This window comes from Panthera uncia, chromosome X (genome assembly GCF_023721935.1).
Source record: "Panthera uncia isolate 11264 chromosome X, Puncia_PCG_1.0, whole genome shotgun sequence".
In the NCBI taxonomy this organism is placed as follows: domain Eukaryota; kingdom Metazoa; phylum Chordata; class Mammalia; order Carnivora; family Felidae; genus Panthera; species Panthera uncia.
Window position 1 is genome coordinate 97,346,206 of NC_064817.1, and position 17,347 is coordinate 97,363,552.

Below are 17,347 nucleotides of genomic sequence, written 5' to 3' on the forward strand. Positions count from 1 at the left end.
TAAGTATGATGACATAAGGTGGATAATTTTAGATCAGAATAACAATCTGAGGGAATGAAATAGCTCTGAAGAGAAAGTTGAGGATCCCTTTTAAAGACACCCAGTAGCCACAAATTAAGATTTAGTTTTGTGCTGTTCTATTATACAATGAGAAGTAGTCTGGAGTAAACTAAAAAATGCATAAAATGGTGAGATAGTAGTTTTAAATCACAGTAAGTCTGGTCTCAGGAACCAGGGTTCGGTAACAGAAGGTGGGAATCTGGAGGAAGTGTAATAAAAAGCACTTTATTAAAAAAAAGTTTTTTTAAATGTTTGTTTATTTTTGAGAGAGAGAGTACAAGATGGGGAGGGGCAGAGAAAGAGGGAGACACAGTTTTACACACTATAGTTTGACATGAGCACTCAGATTCCTTCTCCCTTTGGTTATGGAGATAGCTAAATGACTGCTATATGAGCCAAAATTTACTTAGAAGGTGGAATATCTCTGAAAAAGATCATAGGGGACACAGTTTAGAGTAGTGGGGTATGAGCATAGTCTAAAGTCAGATTACCTGGTTTTTTAAAAGTTTATTTTTGACCGAGAGAGACACAGAGACAGAGCACGAGTGGGGGAGGGGCAGATAGAGAAAGGGAAACACAGAATCTGAAGCAGGCCCCCTCAGGCTCTGAGCTGTCAGCACCGGGGCTCGAACTCCTGGACTGTAAGATCATGACCTGAGCCAAAGTCAGATGTGTAACGGACTGAGCCACCCGGGTGCCCCAGATTCCCTAGTTTTGGATACTGGTTTAACTACTTATATGAACTGTATAATATCAGGCATATTCCTTAATCTCCCTGGCCTTCAGTTTCCTCGTGAATGAAATGGGGATAATACTTGACTTTGAGAGCTGTTGTGAGGTTTAGGAGATAATCCATGAAAAGTACTGTAACATAGGTAACTGACATAGTAAGTATTCAGTACACATTAGCTGTTGTTTATTTTCTTTTTTTTTTTTTCAACGTTTTTTTTTTTTTTTTTTTTTTTTTTTTTTAATTTATTTTTGGGACAGAGAGAGACAGAGCATGAACGGGGGAGGGGCAGAGAGAGGGAGACACAGAATCGGAAACAGGCTCCAGGCTCCGAGCCATCAGCCCAGAGCCTGACGCGGGGCTCGAACTCACGGACCGCGAGATCGTGACCTGGCTGAAGTCGGACGCTTAACCGACTGCGCCACCCAGGCGCCCCAGCTGTTGTTTATTTTCTTGTCATTTGTAGCAGCTGTATTTTTCTTTTCTGTTAGAAGCAGAACAGCCCATTTTGTCCTTAATTTCTCTTAACTTGATATTAAATTGTAAAATTTTGCATCTGTGAAACTAATTTCAACATTTTACATTTAAAAATAGCTATGAAGTTGATGACAGCTTTGGTGAATGTGGCACTAAATCTTAGCATTAATATGGATAACACACAAAGACAGTATGAGGCAGAACGGAATAAAATGATTGGAAAACGAGCCAATGAGAGGCTAGAACTCCTGCTACAGAAGCGGAAGGAGGTAAACTTTTGTGTTGAGTTTTTTTAAATGCTAGCTCTTTATTTATTTATTTATTTATTTATCAAGAGTGAGAGCGAGAGAGAGAATGCGCACATGCACATGTGTGAGCTTGAGCGAGGAGGGTCAGAGAGAGGGAGAGGGTGAATCCTAAGCAGTCTCTGCACTGTAACGTGCAGCGCTACACAGAGCTGGAGCTCATGAACTGTGAAGCCATGACGTGAGCTAAAGTCAAGAGTTAGATGCTTCATTGATTGAGCACCCAGATGCACCTGTATTAAATATTTAATCTGTTAATCCATGACCAACGTGGCCACCGTGAATTATCATATAACTTTGCAAGTTCATCAAAGTTTTGGGAATGATTTAAACTTAAATAACATTTCAGGTTGTTTAAATGTCCAGTTCGGTTGACTGTGCAAGCCAGCAGTACCTTTTGCATGCATTTTCTTTTCTGTGTGGACTAGGATTAAGAGTTCAAGGTTTAAGTAAGGAGTCCTGGCCATTCAGACAAGTTGTTTTAAGCCTTAGTATTTATCTCTGCCATGAAAATGTCTCTGTTAACTTCTTCCCCAAGCTTGTTGTCAGGATGAATTCAGGTTTTACTTCTGTGACATCACTGTGAAAAATTACTTATGGGCTATTCATGGTGTCTCAATTGCTGCCCCCTTTTTTTTTTTTTTTTTTGGTAGTATAGGAGGGCAGTTAGCATTAACAACTGACCGCCAAATTTAACTTTGAATGAGGAGACTATTTTTCAGCCTTAAAAATTTTTTTTAATGTTTATTTTTGCGTGAAAGACACAGAGGGTGAGCAGGGGAGGGGCACAGAGAGAGAGGGAGACACAGAATCCGAAGCAGGCTCCAGGCTTGGCGCTGTCAGCACAGAGCTTGACGTGGGGCTCGAACTCACAAGCCGCAAGATCTTGACCTGCGCCGAAGTTGAACACATAACTGACTGAGCCACCCAGGCACCCCCTAAATAAAATATTTTAATGTTGTGTTTGTGATTTTAAATTCCTCCTTCATTAGTGATACATATTTTGCTGTCTGATATTTGTGATGTTTGTGCTCATTTCTAATATGCAAGATCTGATGTTTTAGAAGTGTTAGTAATGCAGTTGAGTTAATATTTGCCATGGTAATCCATAAATTCCTACTTGATTTTGACATATTTGGGGTTGGTAGTAGCTACAATTTTAGTTGATTATTTTTGGGATAGTCAATAACTTTAAAATGTCCTGACTCAACAAAAGCCTCAAAATCTTGTCCATATTTTCCCCCTACCTAAATTCGTCATCTTTTTTGTATAGTTTGAAATGGAAGAATTGACCTTTTTGCCCCTTAATTTAGATAATAACGTTCATCAGATTTATTAGGTAAACATAATGCATGTCTTAGGCCTTGAAATTATGGTCCAATTCTTGGACATTTATTTTAAGATTGTGAGCATAGAACGAGTGGATATAGGTAAAAGGATTTTGAGATTAAAATTCCTGTACAGGTATAAGATATTAATACTTCTAGGTTAGGGTTAAGTTTTTGACCACCTTGTACATTTGACTATTTATCTGTGCTAATGAATATAAGAAGCACATGCCCTTATTAGCATTATTTGGAAATGCAAGAATGTATTTATAAAAGAAAAAAATACATTTTACAAAAGCACAGAACATAATCTAAAAGCTCATTGATACTTAAACTGTGAAAGATTTTTCTCCTCAAGCTCTGAAACAATTTTGTCTTCATTCTCAAACTCTGAATTGAAAAATAATGGGAGTAGATAAGTAAACTAAGATTTTAAAATGTTTACTTGATTATTTAAGGTGCGATTTGTTTCCTTCAAAAGAATTTAGCAGGGAGATTCATTTTTACTAAGTTATTTTACTCAAATATCTTTTGTTCTTTGAACAGGCACTGTAACATTTCTTTTTCTGATGATTATGACCAAGATAATGAAATAATGTTAGGCTTTTTTGATATGAACATACATGTTATATAATAGGTGATACGTGTGATAATAAATTACTTCACAGATTCTTATGTGCCTTTTTACAGTGGAAATTTGTGACCCTTAGAAAAGGCTAATCTACCAGGTAAACATTAAAAGCCATGTCAAATATTCTAGGTATCAAGGGACTTTGGCTACCTGATCTACAGCAGCTGTTAATTTTTGTGTGTGGTTACTGTTGTCTAGTAGAATTAAAAATTAGATTTAATTACCAAAACACTGGGGAGACCTGCATTTGTACTTGTAACAACTTCTAGAAGTTCTTTTCATTGTCCTTCCTTACAATTGAAAAGATGATGTATTCTTTTCAGCTTCAGGAAAATCAAGACGAGATAGAAAATATGATGAATGCAATATTTAAGGGAGTGTTTGTACATAGATACCGGTAAGTCAGGACATTTTTTCTATGTAATTCTTTTTTTTATATAGTTTAAATTTATTCACTTACTCTAAGAGAGAGAGAGAGAGAGAGCACACAAATGCACACGGGAGCTACTGGCAGAGAGAGAGAGGGAGAGAATCCCAAGTAGGCTCTGTGCTGTCAGCGTGCAGCCTGATGCAGGGCTTGATCTCATGAACCGCCAGATCATGACCTGAGCCAATATCAAGAAATCAAGAGTCAGATGTTTAACTTACTGAGCCACCCAGGCGCCCTCTATGTAATTCTTTTTTCCTATTCAAGTTTGGGTATTTAGTGGTTTAGGCAGTATAAATTAGTGGAAGGAGCACTGGAACAAGATCAGTGTTAGAAGGTAAGGTCTTCCACTGATTGAGCTACTCGACAGTCAAGTTATTTAACTGCTCTGAAGTTGATGTTTTCTCTCTGAAAAATGGGGTAATGTGCTTGACTTATAGCTGCCCAGCAGATGGAAGCTACTTCTATGATTAGGACTCAGAGCACAGAATACTTCATTGCCTTTGGATGTACTATGTTAATAGAAACTATGCATGACAATTCTGGGCTCTACTGTTTTGCGTGTCAGTGGGAAAGTTTGGATAGATTTAAGGGTTTTTTTGGTTCGTTTTGTTTTGTTTTGTTTTGCTGTTTTGAATGAGCAGAGGAAAGAAATAGGTAATCTTATCACCATTTCTCCTCTAACCTATTCTTTAAATGTTGGTCGCATTTTTATTCAACTTCTCCCTCACTTCCTCAACTTGTCAATTATTGAATCACTTCCTTTGTAATGTCCCTTTGTCCATTTTTTCCTTTTTGTTTCTGGTGTCACCATTATCTTAGTCTATTCTCCCACCATTTCTCATACCTAGAGATGATTGAAGTTTTCCTAAAACATTTTTTTGTTGTTATTCCTCTGCTCAGAAGCCTTCAGTAACTCACCAGTATCTATAGGCTGAATTCAAAATAAATTTAGTCTGACATTCAAATCCAAATTTAGCTTGGCCTCAATGTTATGTGTACCTAATTCTCTCCTGGAAAATTATGCTCTAACTAGACTAGTGTGCCTGCTGTTTTCTGAACACACTGTGCCCAGCAGGTGTGAGCAGAGGCTGGGATATGGCATGATATAAAAGGTGAGGGATTCGATTTTGTTTGTAGTTTTATTTAATTTTAAATATTCATGCGATGACTATTATGCTTTGCCAAATAGACTGTAAGCATTCAGGTGTCATGCATCAGTTCTACTTTTAAATCCCCAGTAATCCATAAAGGTATCTGGCATCTCTTGACTAAATCACAAATCCTGTTGCTGTAGTGGCACTAATATATGTAATTTTTCTTTCCTTCATTTAGTGATGCAATAGCTGAAATCCGAGCTATTTGTATTGAAGAAATTGGCATTTGGATGAAAATGTATAGTGATGCCTTTCTAAATGACAGTTATTTAAAGTATGTTGGTTGGACTATGCATGATAAGGTAAGATATGCTCTTATAGAATATTTGTGTACATATAGGCATAGCTATCTACAGCTCTCATTCGTGAGGAGTATCTGCGTATAGGTATGCCTGGGACCACATTCCTATAGGCCCCTCTCTTTTATTCTTTTCTATCTTTTACATGAGAACATGGTCTCCTGTATAAAAGTCCCCTAGACTTTTAAATCTTGGCCACTGATTTGGACATCAATCTTGAATTACTTTTTGTAGCGAAACATTAGAATCATGTATGAGGTGGTGGTCAGGCATTTCTTAGAGCAGTCAGAAGAGTCCTTATTCTTAATATGTGAGTGCTAAATACTTTTAAAATTTTTCTAACTTTCCTTCTCTCTTTGATAAACACATATCTTTGCCAGATTATAAATTACTTTGCCTTTGACCTTTTTTATTTTCTGTTTTTTTGTTAATCTACCTTTCTCTCAGGCTACCTTTTCACTAGCCTTGAAGCTCTTAGCATACATCCTTTACAAATACTTTTTTTGAAGGAAAACTTACTGTCAAATGTTCTATTGTCTTTCACGGTAGTATTGCTCTGAATAAGTTTTCAAAAAATTTTCATTTGACCTACAGAAATAGTAACCCAAAAGGTCTTTAGTCTTAAATGTATGTATTGATTTCTATTTTTGCATTATCAGGGATGAGAGGTTTTGAAAATGAAAGTTTTGGAGAATTGTATGGAAGATACTTAAATATTTAAAGTAGAAAATACTGTTTATGTCTTGAATATTCACGTTGAAGATATGCAGAGTTTTAATGCATTTTCTCCTCTTGTTTCATTTAGCAAGGTGAGGTAAGACTCAAATGTCTCACTGCTCTACAAGGGCTTTATTATAACAAAGAGCTTAATTCCAAACTGGAGCTTTTTACCAGTCGGTTCAAGGTTAGTATAACTTTAAATTTTTAAAAATTACCTGTTGTTTGAAAATATTTTTCTCTAATTTTTACTTTATTTTTAAAAAAATTTTTTTTCTAATTTTTACTTTAAAAATATCTTAATTTTTTTGTCCTTAGGATAGAATTGTGTCTATGACCCTTGACAAAGAATATGATGTTGCAGTACAAGCAATAAAATTACTTACTCTTGTTTTACAGTAAGTATGTATTTATTGCATATTATTAATGTTCAGATGTTTAAATAAAACATTAGAGTATATAGTTTAAATTTATCTGGTTTTAAATTTTAATTACTTAAGTCACAGAATTTTTACAGCTAGAGGTTTAATTTTCTCACGTAAGGTTGTAGAAATAGGAAGAGGAAACCATTAGAGTAGAATATTTTAACTGAGCTAGGAATTCATGTGTTCCCATTCTGATGGCCAGTTTCCTTTCCATTTCACTGTCTTAGGTGCCCTTGAAATAAAGTTAAACACTTGAGTATATTAAATATGCCTATTATATTTTGTCACTCTTTTAGAAAATAGTATTTACTGAAATTTCTCTGTAAACAATCTGAATTTAAAACATTCTCTTATGCATTTAACCCCCCCCCCCACCCCCCCAGGTGGGGGGCATTAAGGAGGGCACTTTTTCGGATGAGCACTGGGTTCTACCTCTGAAGCCAAGACTATGGCTATGTTGACTAACTTGAGAGTTAAAAAAAAAGGGAGAAAGAGAAAGACTAAAAAAGAAAATTCTATTATGTTCAAATGTAATAGTGATGCAACATTTTTTCCTTTTTAGAAAAATTTGCCATCGTATTTTAAAAAATTTGTTTTTTAATGTTTGTTTATATTTGAGAGAGAGAGAGCATGCACATGAGCAGGGCAGGGGCAGGGAGAGGGAGAAACAGAATCCGAAGCAGTCTCCATGCTCTGAGCTGTTAGCACAGAGCCCGACGCAGGGCTTGAACTCCCGAACCGTGAGATCATGACCCGAGCCGAGGTCGGATACTTAACCGACTGAGCCACCCAGGTGCCCCTAAAATGTTTAATTGAAGTGTAGTTGACATAATATTAAATTAGTTTCAGGTATACAACATAGCATTTCAAAAATAATATATATCGCTCACCACAATATGTGTATCATAGTATTATTAACTATATTCCCTATGATATACTTTTCATCCTTGTCACTTACTTTATTACTGAAAATTTGTTCCTCTTAATCCCTTCATCCATTTTTGCCCATTTGCCCCACTCCCCTCCCCTCCCCTTTGGCACAAGGGTTCATTTTCTCCACAACCTCACCAACACTGTTATTTGTCTTTTTGATACTAGCCATTCTGACTGTTGTGAAGTAATACCTCATTGTGGTTTTGATTTGCATTTCCCTAATGATTAGTGATGTTGACTGTCTTTTCATTTGTTTGTTGGTCATCTGTATGTCTTTGTAAAAATGTCTGCTCAGGTCCTCTGCCCAGTTTTTAATCAGATGTTTTTGGTATTGAGTTGTATGAGTTCTTTATAGATGAAAACAGTATGGTGGTTCCTCAAAAAACTAAAAATAGAAGTACCGTAGGATCCAGTAATTCCACTACTGGGTATTTACCTAAAGAAAATGGAAACACTAATTCAAACAGATATATGTCCCTCTATGTTTATTGGAGTATTATTTACAATAGCCAAGTTTAAGAAGCAGGTAATCTGTCCCATCAACAGATGAAGGATAAGATACGGTGTACACATGTACACACACACACACACACACACACACACACAGGAATATTACTCAGCCAATAAAAATTTACAATTTTAAACATTTTTTAAGTGTATAGTTTAGAGGCCTTTAGTATGTTTATTTTGTTGTGAAGCCATCACCATTATCCATCTCCAGAACTATTTTTATCATCCCATACTGAAACTCTCTACCCATTAAACACTAACGCCCTATTCCTTCATTCCCCCCCAGCCCCTGGTGACCACTGTTCTACTTTCTATCTCTATAAATTAGACTATTTTAGGAAACTCCTATAACTGGAATCACATAGTATTTGTAATTTTGTATCTGGCTTATTTCACTTAGCATAATGTCTTGAGTTTATTCATGTTATAGCATGTATCAGGATTTCATTTACTTTTGAGGCTTAGTAATATTCCATTGTATGTTTATGCCACATTTTGTTTACCCATTCATCTGTCAGTGGACATTTAGTTTGTTAGCATGATCCAAATAATAATTGCAAAATGATTTTTTTAACATACCATGCTAATTCTGACACTCATATGGAAAATTCATCATGTAATGGTAGCCAGTGAAGCTGTGATAAAAACATTTAGTGAGTGATGACTGCCCAGTATTATTTTTAAAAAAGGATATTCTTTGTTCATTCTAAGATTATGTTCTTTTTTTTTTTTTTTAATATTTTTGTTGAGAGAGAGCGAGTGAGCATGGGGGAGGGGCTGAGGGAAAAGGTGAGAATTTTACGCAGGTTCCATGCCCAGATCTCACGACCCTGAGATCACGACCTGAGCTGAAATCAGGAGTTGGATGCTTAACCAATTGAGCCACCCAGGCGCCCCCCAAAATAAATTATTTTTTACCTATGTCCGCAAATGGCTGGAAGTGATTTGGTTAAAATTAGCATTGCCTAGGACTCCCAATAAAATTCTCGCCCTCCTCTTTTTAAACTCTTTTATTGGCATATAACCGACTGAGCCACCCAGGCACCCCTGCACAGTATCATTTTAAGTCATATTGTAGAACCATAGTAATTTTTAGATTTCGGTACTGGTGTGTGAATAGACTGTGATTAGTAGCAGAGAATAAAGAATAGAGACAAGCACAAATGAATCAGGGAACCTAGTATAGGGTGAGGGTGACATTTTCCTATAAGAAAATAAATGGTTAAAAAAAAAAGAAATGGTTTTGTGACAACTAGTTTCTATTTGGGGAAAAATAAAATCGGATTCCCATCCCATTCCTTATACAAAAGTAATTTCCACATGGATGAAATGTTTAAATGCAAATAAATGAAACCATTCAAGTACTAGATGAAAACCTGGGGGAGATTAAACATTTTTATTTGATATGTAAAATGACTGAGCAAGATCTTTCAGAGCTTGACATAAAACCTAGACATAACAAAAATCATTGAATTAATTACATAAAAAATTTAAAATGTCTGTATGACATAAAATACCACAAACTCAGAGAACCAATGACAGATTGGGCAAAATATTTTTTTATCAGAGGAGTTAATTTCAGTAAATCAATTTAAAGAATAGAAACCCAAGAATAGTCCAGAGTCAGGAAACCAAATCATGGGCAGAAAAGAAAATAAAAATTTAAACATATGAAAAGATGTTGAGCCACACATAGAGACAAGTATATTAAAATGAGATCATTTTTTTAACCTGTCATTTGACAGATACACAAAAGTGTTTGCTAATACACTATTTTGTTAAAGCTGTGCAAAAACAGGTCCTTAAACATTATTGATGTGACTATAAATTGATACAACCTTTTTGGGAAGAAACTTGACAGTATCTATGTTCAAAACTTTAGTTGCTCACATTCTATAACATAGCATTGTTTATAATAGAATTAAAAAAAAATGTTTATTATTGAGAGGGAGAGAGAGCGTGCGAACAGGGGCAAGGGGAGGGAGAGAGAGAGTCCCAAGCAGGCAGCACATGAGCTAGCCTGACATGAGCCTGACATGAGCCTGGGTCTCACGAACAGTGAGCTCATGACCTAAGCTGAAATCAAGAGTAGGATGCATAACTGACTGAGCCATCCAGGCGCCCCAGAATAGAATTTTTGTATGGCCTAAATGATTATCAATAGAGGAAGAATTAAATTAATATGTAAGATAATAGCTGTTTTGAGCATTCTTAACTATTGCATTTTCTTTTTTAGTTCAACTTAAAAATTATAAATATTGTATACATTATGAAAGTGTTGAAACAATTCTGAAATAAATAAGAAAGTAATAGTACTCTACATGTATTTCCGTAGCTTCTCCCTTCCTCTGTAATACCTTATGGATATCTTTCAATATTTTTTTAAAGGATAATAGCCATTTAGTTGATTCAGCTATTACATACTTCATCACTGGAACTTGTCAGGAGCATTCCTTCTCAAACAGTTAAAATGAGTGAACTACTGCACATTGATTTGAGTCAGTATATATATAGTTTTTAATTATAAAATGACCCAAGTGGGGACGCCTGGGTGGCTCAGTGGGTTGAGCATCCGACTTTGTTCAGGTCATGATCTCGCAGTTAGTGAGTTCAAACCCCGTGTCGGGGTCTGTGCTGACAGCTCAGAGCCTGGAGCCTGTTTCAGATTCTGTGTCTTCATCTTTCTCTGCCCTTCCCCTGCTCGCATTCTGTCTCTCTTTCTCAAAAATAAATAAACATTAAAAAATTAAAGAAAATGACCCAAATGGTTTTTCCAATAACGATTCAGTATTACACATAGAGTAAGTCAAAATGCTTTTGAAACTTGAATTGTAACATTTTGGTTTTGTTTCTCTTAAAGAGAAGTACTATTTCCTTAGACATCAGACTTCTGGAATCCTTGGGCACAGCAGAAAACCAAAAAGGATCTGAGCTCCTCAACTAATCATCTAACATACTTAGACTTCTTTCTGTGTTGGTGGTCCTGTGATTCTCAATTTACATATAATGCTAAAAACCTAGATTGCATATTAGGGGTGAAAGAGGTACCAGAGGCCAGGACCCTGAATACAGAGTCCATAAGGGAAGAACTTAACAAGGTTTACCCTGAGGTACTGTGGTTGATGGGCCTAATAATGACTTTTATTTACCAAGAAGATTTTATTAGGTTTATTTTGTGTGTTTTTTAAAATTTTTTTACATTTTATTTTTGAGAGAGACAGAGAGAGAGACCGAGAGAGAGAGACATAGCACAAGTGGGGGAGAGGCAGAGAGAGAGGGAGACACAGAATCCGAAGCAGGCTCCAGGCTCTCAGCTGTCAGCACAGAGCCTGATGTGGGGCTCTAACTCAAAAACCATGAGATCATGACCTGAGCTGAAGTCAGCCACTTAACCGACTGAGCCACCCAGGCACCCCAAGGTTTATTTTGTTTTTTAAAAATGAGATCAGGGAAATGAGCAGTACATTTTAGTAAGATTTTTCCAATGATAGATTGCAATTAAAGGCCTTTGGCACTTGAATTTTAACTATTTCAAAAATCTATTTGCATTGCCTTATGGTGTTCGGTACATGGTGAATGAAGTATTCATCATTGTGAGAGAATTGGGGTGTTGGTATATTTTAATGTTGTGATATTCTTAATATCACTATGAAGTACAGAGAGTATTTTCTGTGATTAACTCTAAGCTCTTAGAATGCCACCCCTTAATTTTTTACATTAGTTTTCATTCTGTCTTCATTTCTCTTCTGCATCCTTGTCACATTATCACTTCTCTTCATCATATATTTCAGTACATTTGGTATTCACTCTAATTTTTCCTCCCATTGATCTTAGATGTTAAAAAATATGCAGCTCTTTTGTCAGTGTAAGCTTTTACTGACAGATGATACTCAAATAAGGTTGATTTTTTTTCTTTTTTTTTTTAAACAGAAGTTAGTAAAAGTGTACTGTTTTTTAATGTATGAGCACGGATTGTTGTACTCTCAGTGTCTTTAAAATTAAGTCATTGTTGAAACTGCTCCTGCTCATTTATTTTTTTAGGAGTAGTGAAGAAGTTCTTACTGCAGAAGATTGTGAAAATGTCTACCATCTGGTTTATTCAGCTCACCGGCCAGTAGCAGTAGCAGCTGGGGAATTTCTCTACAAAAAGTAAACCTATATTTTTGTTATTTTGTAAAGTATACTTTTATGACAGTAATTCCTTGTGCTATAATTGATACGAAAGATGTATATAACTCATTTAAAAAATTATTCAGTACAAGGCGTAACTTTCACATTTAAACCTTCCTCCAATTCACTTGATTTGTAGAAGTTAAATCTTTAAAGGGAAATGCCTTTTAGTGGATAAAATATACAAAAATATATCTATATCATCATGTTAAGACTGACCTCTTCCTAATTTTTCATTCTTTGCTCCCATGTCAGCTTCCAAATATTGCCCTTCCTAATGTAATATTTAGTCTTTTTAAAAAAATTTTTTTAATGTTTATTTATTCTCGAGAGAGAGACAGAGACAGAGTGTGAGTGGGCAAGGGTCAGAGAGAGAAGGAGACACAGAATCTGAAGCAGGCTCCAGGCTCTGAGCTATCAGCACAGAGCCTGAAGTGGGGCTTGAACTTATAAACTGTGAGGTCATGACCTGAGCTGAAGTCGGACTGAGCCACCCAGGTACCCCATAATATAATATTTAGTCTTAAGCCTGTAATTGTTTTGCTTTAGAAAATATTAAAAGGTTTTGCCTCAAGTGTTTGATATAGTGTGACATAAGAATCCCAAGAATCCTACAATCTTTTTCATGTTGCTATAACACCTCAGATCAGGTAGTATGGATAGCAGTGTGAATATCTTGGCCACAGAAAACATTCAGCAAATGTTATGTAATGGCTTTTAAAGAGAACAATTTGAACCACATGGACTAAACTATGTATCTTTGAGATTTTATTAAAATGCCTATTTGGCAGAAGCAATTTTTTTTTTTAATTTTTTTTTTAACGTTTATTTATTTTTGAGACAGAGAGAGACAGAGCATGAACAGGGGAGGAGCAGAGAGAGAGGGAAACACAGAATCTGAAACAGGCTCCAGGCTCTGAGCTGTCAGCACAGAGCCTGACGCGGGGCTCGAACTCACGGACCGTGAGATCATGACCTGAGCTGAAGTCGGACGCTTCACCGACCGAGCCACCCAGGCGCCCCTGGCAGAAGCAATTTTATTAGAAAGTTCTACATGACATAAAATGTTCATATTCCATTTTTCTATTGGTTGCTGCCAGTGATGGTTCTCTTTTGTTATATATAAGGAAAAACCACCATGATGTCCATAGAAAGAGGCCACTAAATTCAGACTTTGGGATAATTGCAAGAAGGATAGAAAGAAAATACATGTTTAGTTTTAAAGAGATGAGTGTCATAGATTTAGGGCATAAATGATATAGGCTAGTATAATATTTTCATGAAAAGGAATGGTTGCATAAAATGCAGTAATGTTTTTAAAAAGAAATAATTCATAACTCCATACAATTAACTTGAGAAGTTAATTTAAGAGGACTTAGAAGTACTATCAAGTTTGAAATTAAAAAGGTTTATAGCAGTTATTTACTTGGGTTCATGTTGTAGAGTACTCTACCTACCCAGGTTTCATTTACTCTCCTTAGTTAGATGCTTAAAATATGGAATCCAGACAGTTTTTTTTTATTAGGAAATACGGTTTTTTTGTTTTAAAAGTAAATCTTTTGTGTTGATTGTAGGCTCTTCAGTCGTAGAGATCCAGAGGAGGACGGAATGATGAAAAGAAGGGGACGACAAGGTCCAAATGCCAACCTTGTGAAGACATTGGTTTTTTTCTTTCTGGAAAGTGAGGTTAGTTAATGTTCATTTTATGCGTGTGTTCAAAACAATTTGGAGAAAAGGTTGAAATAATGTATATTTTAAAATCTTCCACATATCACAGAAAATCTTGGATAGAATAGTTGTACCCATTACACAAAGTTTAAAAAAACTTTTGACTTTTCTTAAGATGTTCAAATAATAGGATTTATGTACAGAGCTTAGAGTATGAGCTTTGGAATCAGAAAGACCAATTGGGGTCCTCTGATTATTATTTGTATAACTTTGTTTTAGTTACTTAGTTTTTCTATGCCCCATTTCCCTTGTAAAAATGTGGGTAATAATTTGTTACCTAAGAAATTAACTCTTAACACAGACCCTGCATTTCGTTCTCAGTATTTGGTACCTGCTTTATTACTTTTGTTGTAAAGAAGGAGATAGGGATTTACATTTAACATCAGCTCTTAGGTCTCCTTCAGGTTGAAAACCTGCTGACAAGAATTTGAGAGAATCCAACATACATTTTTGGTGTCCATATTCTGTATTACTTAATCACTTTTAGAGTCTTTAAATTTTCTAATTGTTTCTGCATATAGAAATACAGTTGGTTTTTGCATATGGACCTCTTAACTGTAACTTTGCTAAATTCACTTAGTTTGGTAAGTTTTTAATAGATCTGTTGAGTTTTTCTCTAATAATACAATCAAGTCATTGCGAATAACGATAGGTTTATTTCATTTCATTTATGCCATTTTTCCTTGGTGTTACTTTTTTGGTCACTGTTTGTTTATTTTTTGAGAGAGAGAGACACACCGACTGTGCACATTCAAGTTGGGAGCAGGGTGGACAGAGAGGGAGACAGAGAATCCCAAGCAGGCTCTGCACTGTCAATGCAAGCCTGATGCGGGGCTCTTACTCAACAAACCTGTGAGATCATGACCTGGGTCAAAATCAAGAGACTGAGTCACCCAGGTACCCCTTCCCTGGCATTATTGCACTGGTTAGGACATCCAGTAGAATGTTGAATAGAATAGGTGAGAGTAGACATCTTTGGATTGTTGTTGATCTTCGTGGAAAAGTGTCCAATATCTCTCTGTTCTCTTATTAGTTATGGGTATTGTGTAACTGTTTATTTGAGGATGTTTCCTTCTATCCCTTTTGCTGAGTTTTATCTTGAATGGATGTCGAATTCTGTCCAATGCTTTTTCTGTGTCCCTTAAGATTGTTTTATTGTATCCTTCATTATGTTAATAATTGAATTATGTTGATTGGTTTTTTGAATTTTGAACCAACCTTGCATTCTTAGGGTAAAACCTACTTAGTGTGATCTGTTATCCTTTTTATATATTGCTGGTTTCTATTCCCTCTATATTCATGTAAGATGTTGGTCCATACATTGTTTTATTTGTAATGTCTCTGGCAGCTTTTGGTGTTATTGTAATGTTTCCCTAAAATGAGTTGGGAAGCTATAGGGCCTTTTAAGCTTCACAGAATGAAGAGAAATAATATGCTTATATATTGAATTGATAAGTTAAACACGTATTTTATGTTTTAAGTAACCATTATCACCCCCATTAAATTAAAATCCCAGTATAATTGTAGTTAATTCATGTAGTATTGAGTCAAAATAGGCACTAAACTTAAATGTATATAATCTTTTCAGAATTAATTTTCTTGTAAACTGTTTAATGATTATTGTGAGGAATATTTAATGATACTACCTAACTAGGTTAACTTATACACAGCAAGCTGAGGCAAGTGTCTTTTTTGTCCTTTTTTCCATTTGACCTCAACAAACAGATACGCTGTTTGAGTTTGTATGTGGTGCCAACAAAGCTTCCATTCCTTTGAGTTAAGGCTAGTGTACTATTTGTCTAAGAGCACGTTGCTCTTTTTAAATTTTAGTTACATGAGCATGCAGCATACCTTGTGGACAGCATGTGGGACTGTGCTACCGAGCTACTGAAAGACTGGGAATGTATGAATAGCTTGTTGCTGGAGGAGCCACTTAGTGGAGAAGAAGGTAAGTGGTTGTTTTCTTGTCTAGACAGTTTTGAAAATAGATTATACTTATTCCATTTGTATTTAATATTAAAACGTAACTGAAAATCTTTGTGAATAATCGTGTTTTCATATACACGAATACTATGTAAAAAGATGTAGTTGCTGTCAATATTGTTGATTTTTTTTCCTCCTGGTATCTGTGTTCATATCCTTGGTCAAATTGTGGACCAGTGATGCACAGATTTGTACTGTTCAGGATTGTTTACCTTGTTCTCACCCTTTTTGTGATACAGTAATGGGATATTCTTTAGTACATTAGGTCAGATTCTGTCACAGGCAGAAGGAATTGTTATGTAATACTTATAAGTGGCATATAGGAAAAAGAAACAGGTTAACTCTTTCTGATTCTTTTTTTTCAGCATTAACAGACAGACAGGAGAGTGCTCTGATTGAAATAATGCTTTGTACCATTAGACAAGCAGCTGAATGTCATCCTCCTGTGGGAAGAGGGACAGGAAAAAGGGTATGTCAGTATAGTTTCAGTATTTTAAAGTATATTTCTGCCTTTTCAATATCATTAAAAAAATTCTTGTTTTAAAATTTTTTTTTAATGTTTGTATTTTAGTTTTGAGAGAGAGAGAGGTAGAGTGTGAGTGGGGGAGGGGTAGAGAGAGAGGGAGACACAGAATCCGAAGCAGGCTCCAGGCTCTGAGCTGTCAGCACAGAGCCCGATGCGGGGCTCAAACTCACAGACTGTGAGATCATGACCTGAGCTGAAGGGACGCCCAACCGACTGAGCCACCCAGGCACCCCTAAAAAAATTCTTGTTTGTAACTATAGAGCCATATTTTTGAATCTTAAATTTTATTTTTCAGATGATCTTTGCTAATATGTGTTAGAAGTAAATTTTAAAGCGTTAGCAATTTGGAAAATTTGAGTTCCTTCCATAAGATACTTTGTCAGTTACTTCAGGAGATACAGTGATAGACAGTCTCTGCTCAAGACTAAATATAACTCACAAGGGCATTTTTAAAAAATATATATGTATTTTTGAGAGAGGGAGAGAGAGACTAGACAGAACAGGAGAGGAGCAGAGACAGAGGGAAACAGAGAATCCCAAGCAGGCTCTGCACTGTGCGTGAAGAGCCCGACATGGGGCTCCATCTCCTGAGCTGCGAGATCCTGATCTGAGCAGAAATCCAGAGTCGAATGCTTAACCAAGTGAGCCACCCAGGTGCCCCTAGAATGGTCCATTTTTGTGTTTTGGTTTATTTGTAGACTTGCTTTCTCTTTCTTTTAATAAAAATTAGAAATTAAAACATGTTTATTCATTAAAATGGAGAAATACCTATTTCCTTGGATTATTTTTTAACGTATCACTGCAAAGTTCACATATATTTGCATTATAGACCAATAATTCACCAGCCTTTTAAACATTTTGATTATGAGGCATAAAAATACACGGTTTATCACCTGGTATACACCTATATATGTGTGTTTATGTGTAGCTGAAACAAAACT

At 35.8% G+C, this 17,347-nt stretch overlaps 1 protein-coding gene across 12 annotated transcripts in view; it reads left to right on the forward strand.

Annotated features, from left to right (window-relative positions):
- STAG2 (stromal antigen 2) overlaps positions 1-17,347 on the forward strand; it is a 152,746-nt gene that overhangs the window by 92,884 nt on the left and 42,515 nt on the right. For 11 of the 12 annotated variants that reach the window (XM_049644827.1, XM_049644821.1, XM_049644818.1 and 8 more), the window contains 9 exons: positions 1,385-1,536; positions 3,855-3,928; positions 5,294-5,417; positions 6,220-6,318; positions 6,450-6,529; positions 12,041-12,148; positions 13,744-13,855; positions 15,728-15,845; positions 16,246-16,349. In XM_049644827.1, coding sequence (XP_049500784.1) covers positions 1,385-1,536; positions 3,855-3,928; positions 5,294-5,417; positions 6,220-6,318; positions 6,450-6,529; positions 12,041-12,148; positions 13,744-13,855; positions 15,728-15,845; positions 16,246-16,349 — 971 coding nt within the window. The remainder of the gene's footprint in view (positions 1-1,384; positions 1,537-3,854; positions 3,929-5,293; positions 5,418-6,219; positions 6,319-6,449; positions 6,530-12,040; positions 12,149-13,743; positions 13,856-15,727; positions 15,846-16,245; positions 16,350-17,347) is intronic. The other variant, XM_049644829.1, reaches the window with a different exon arrangement.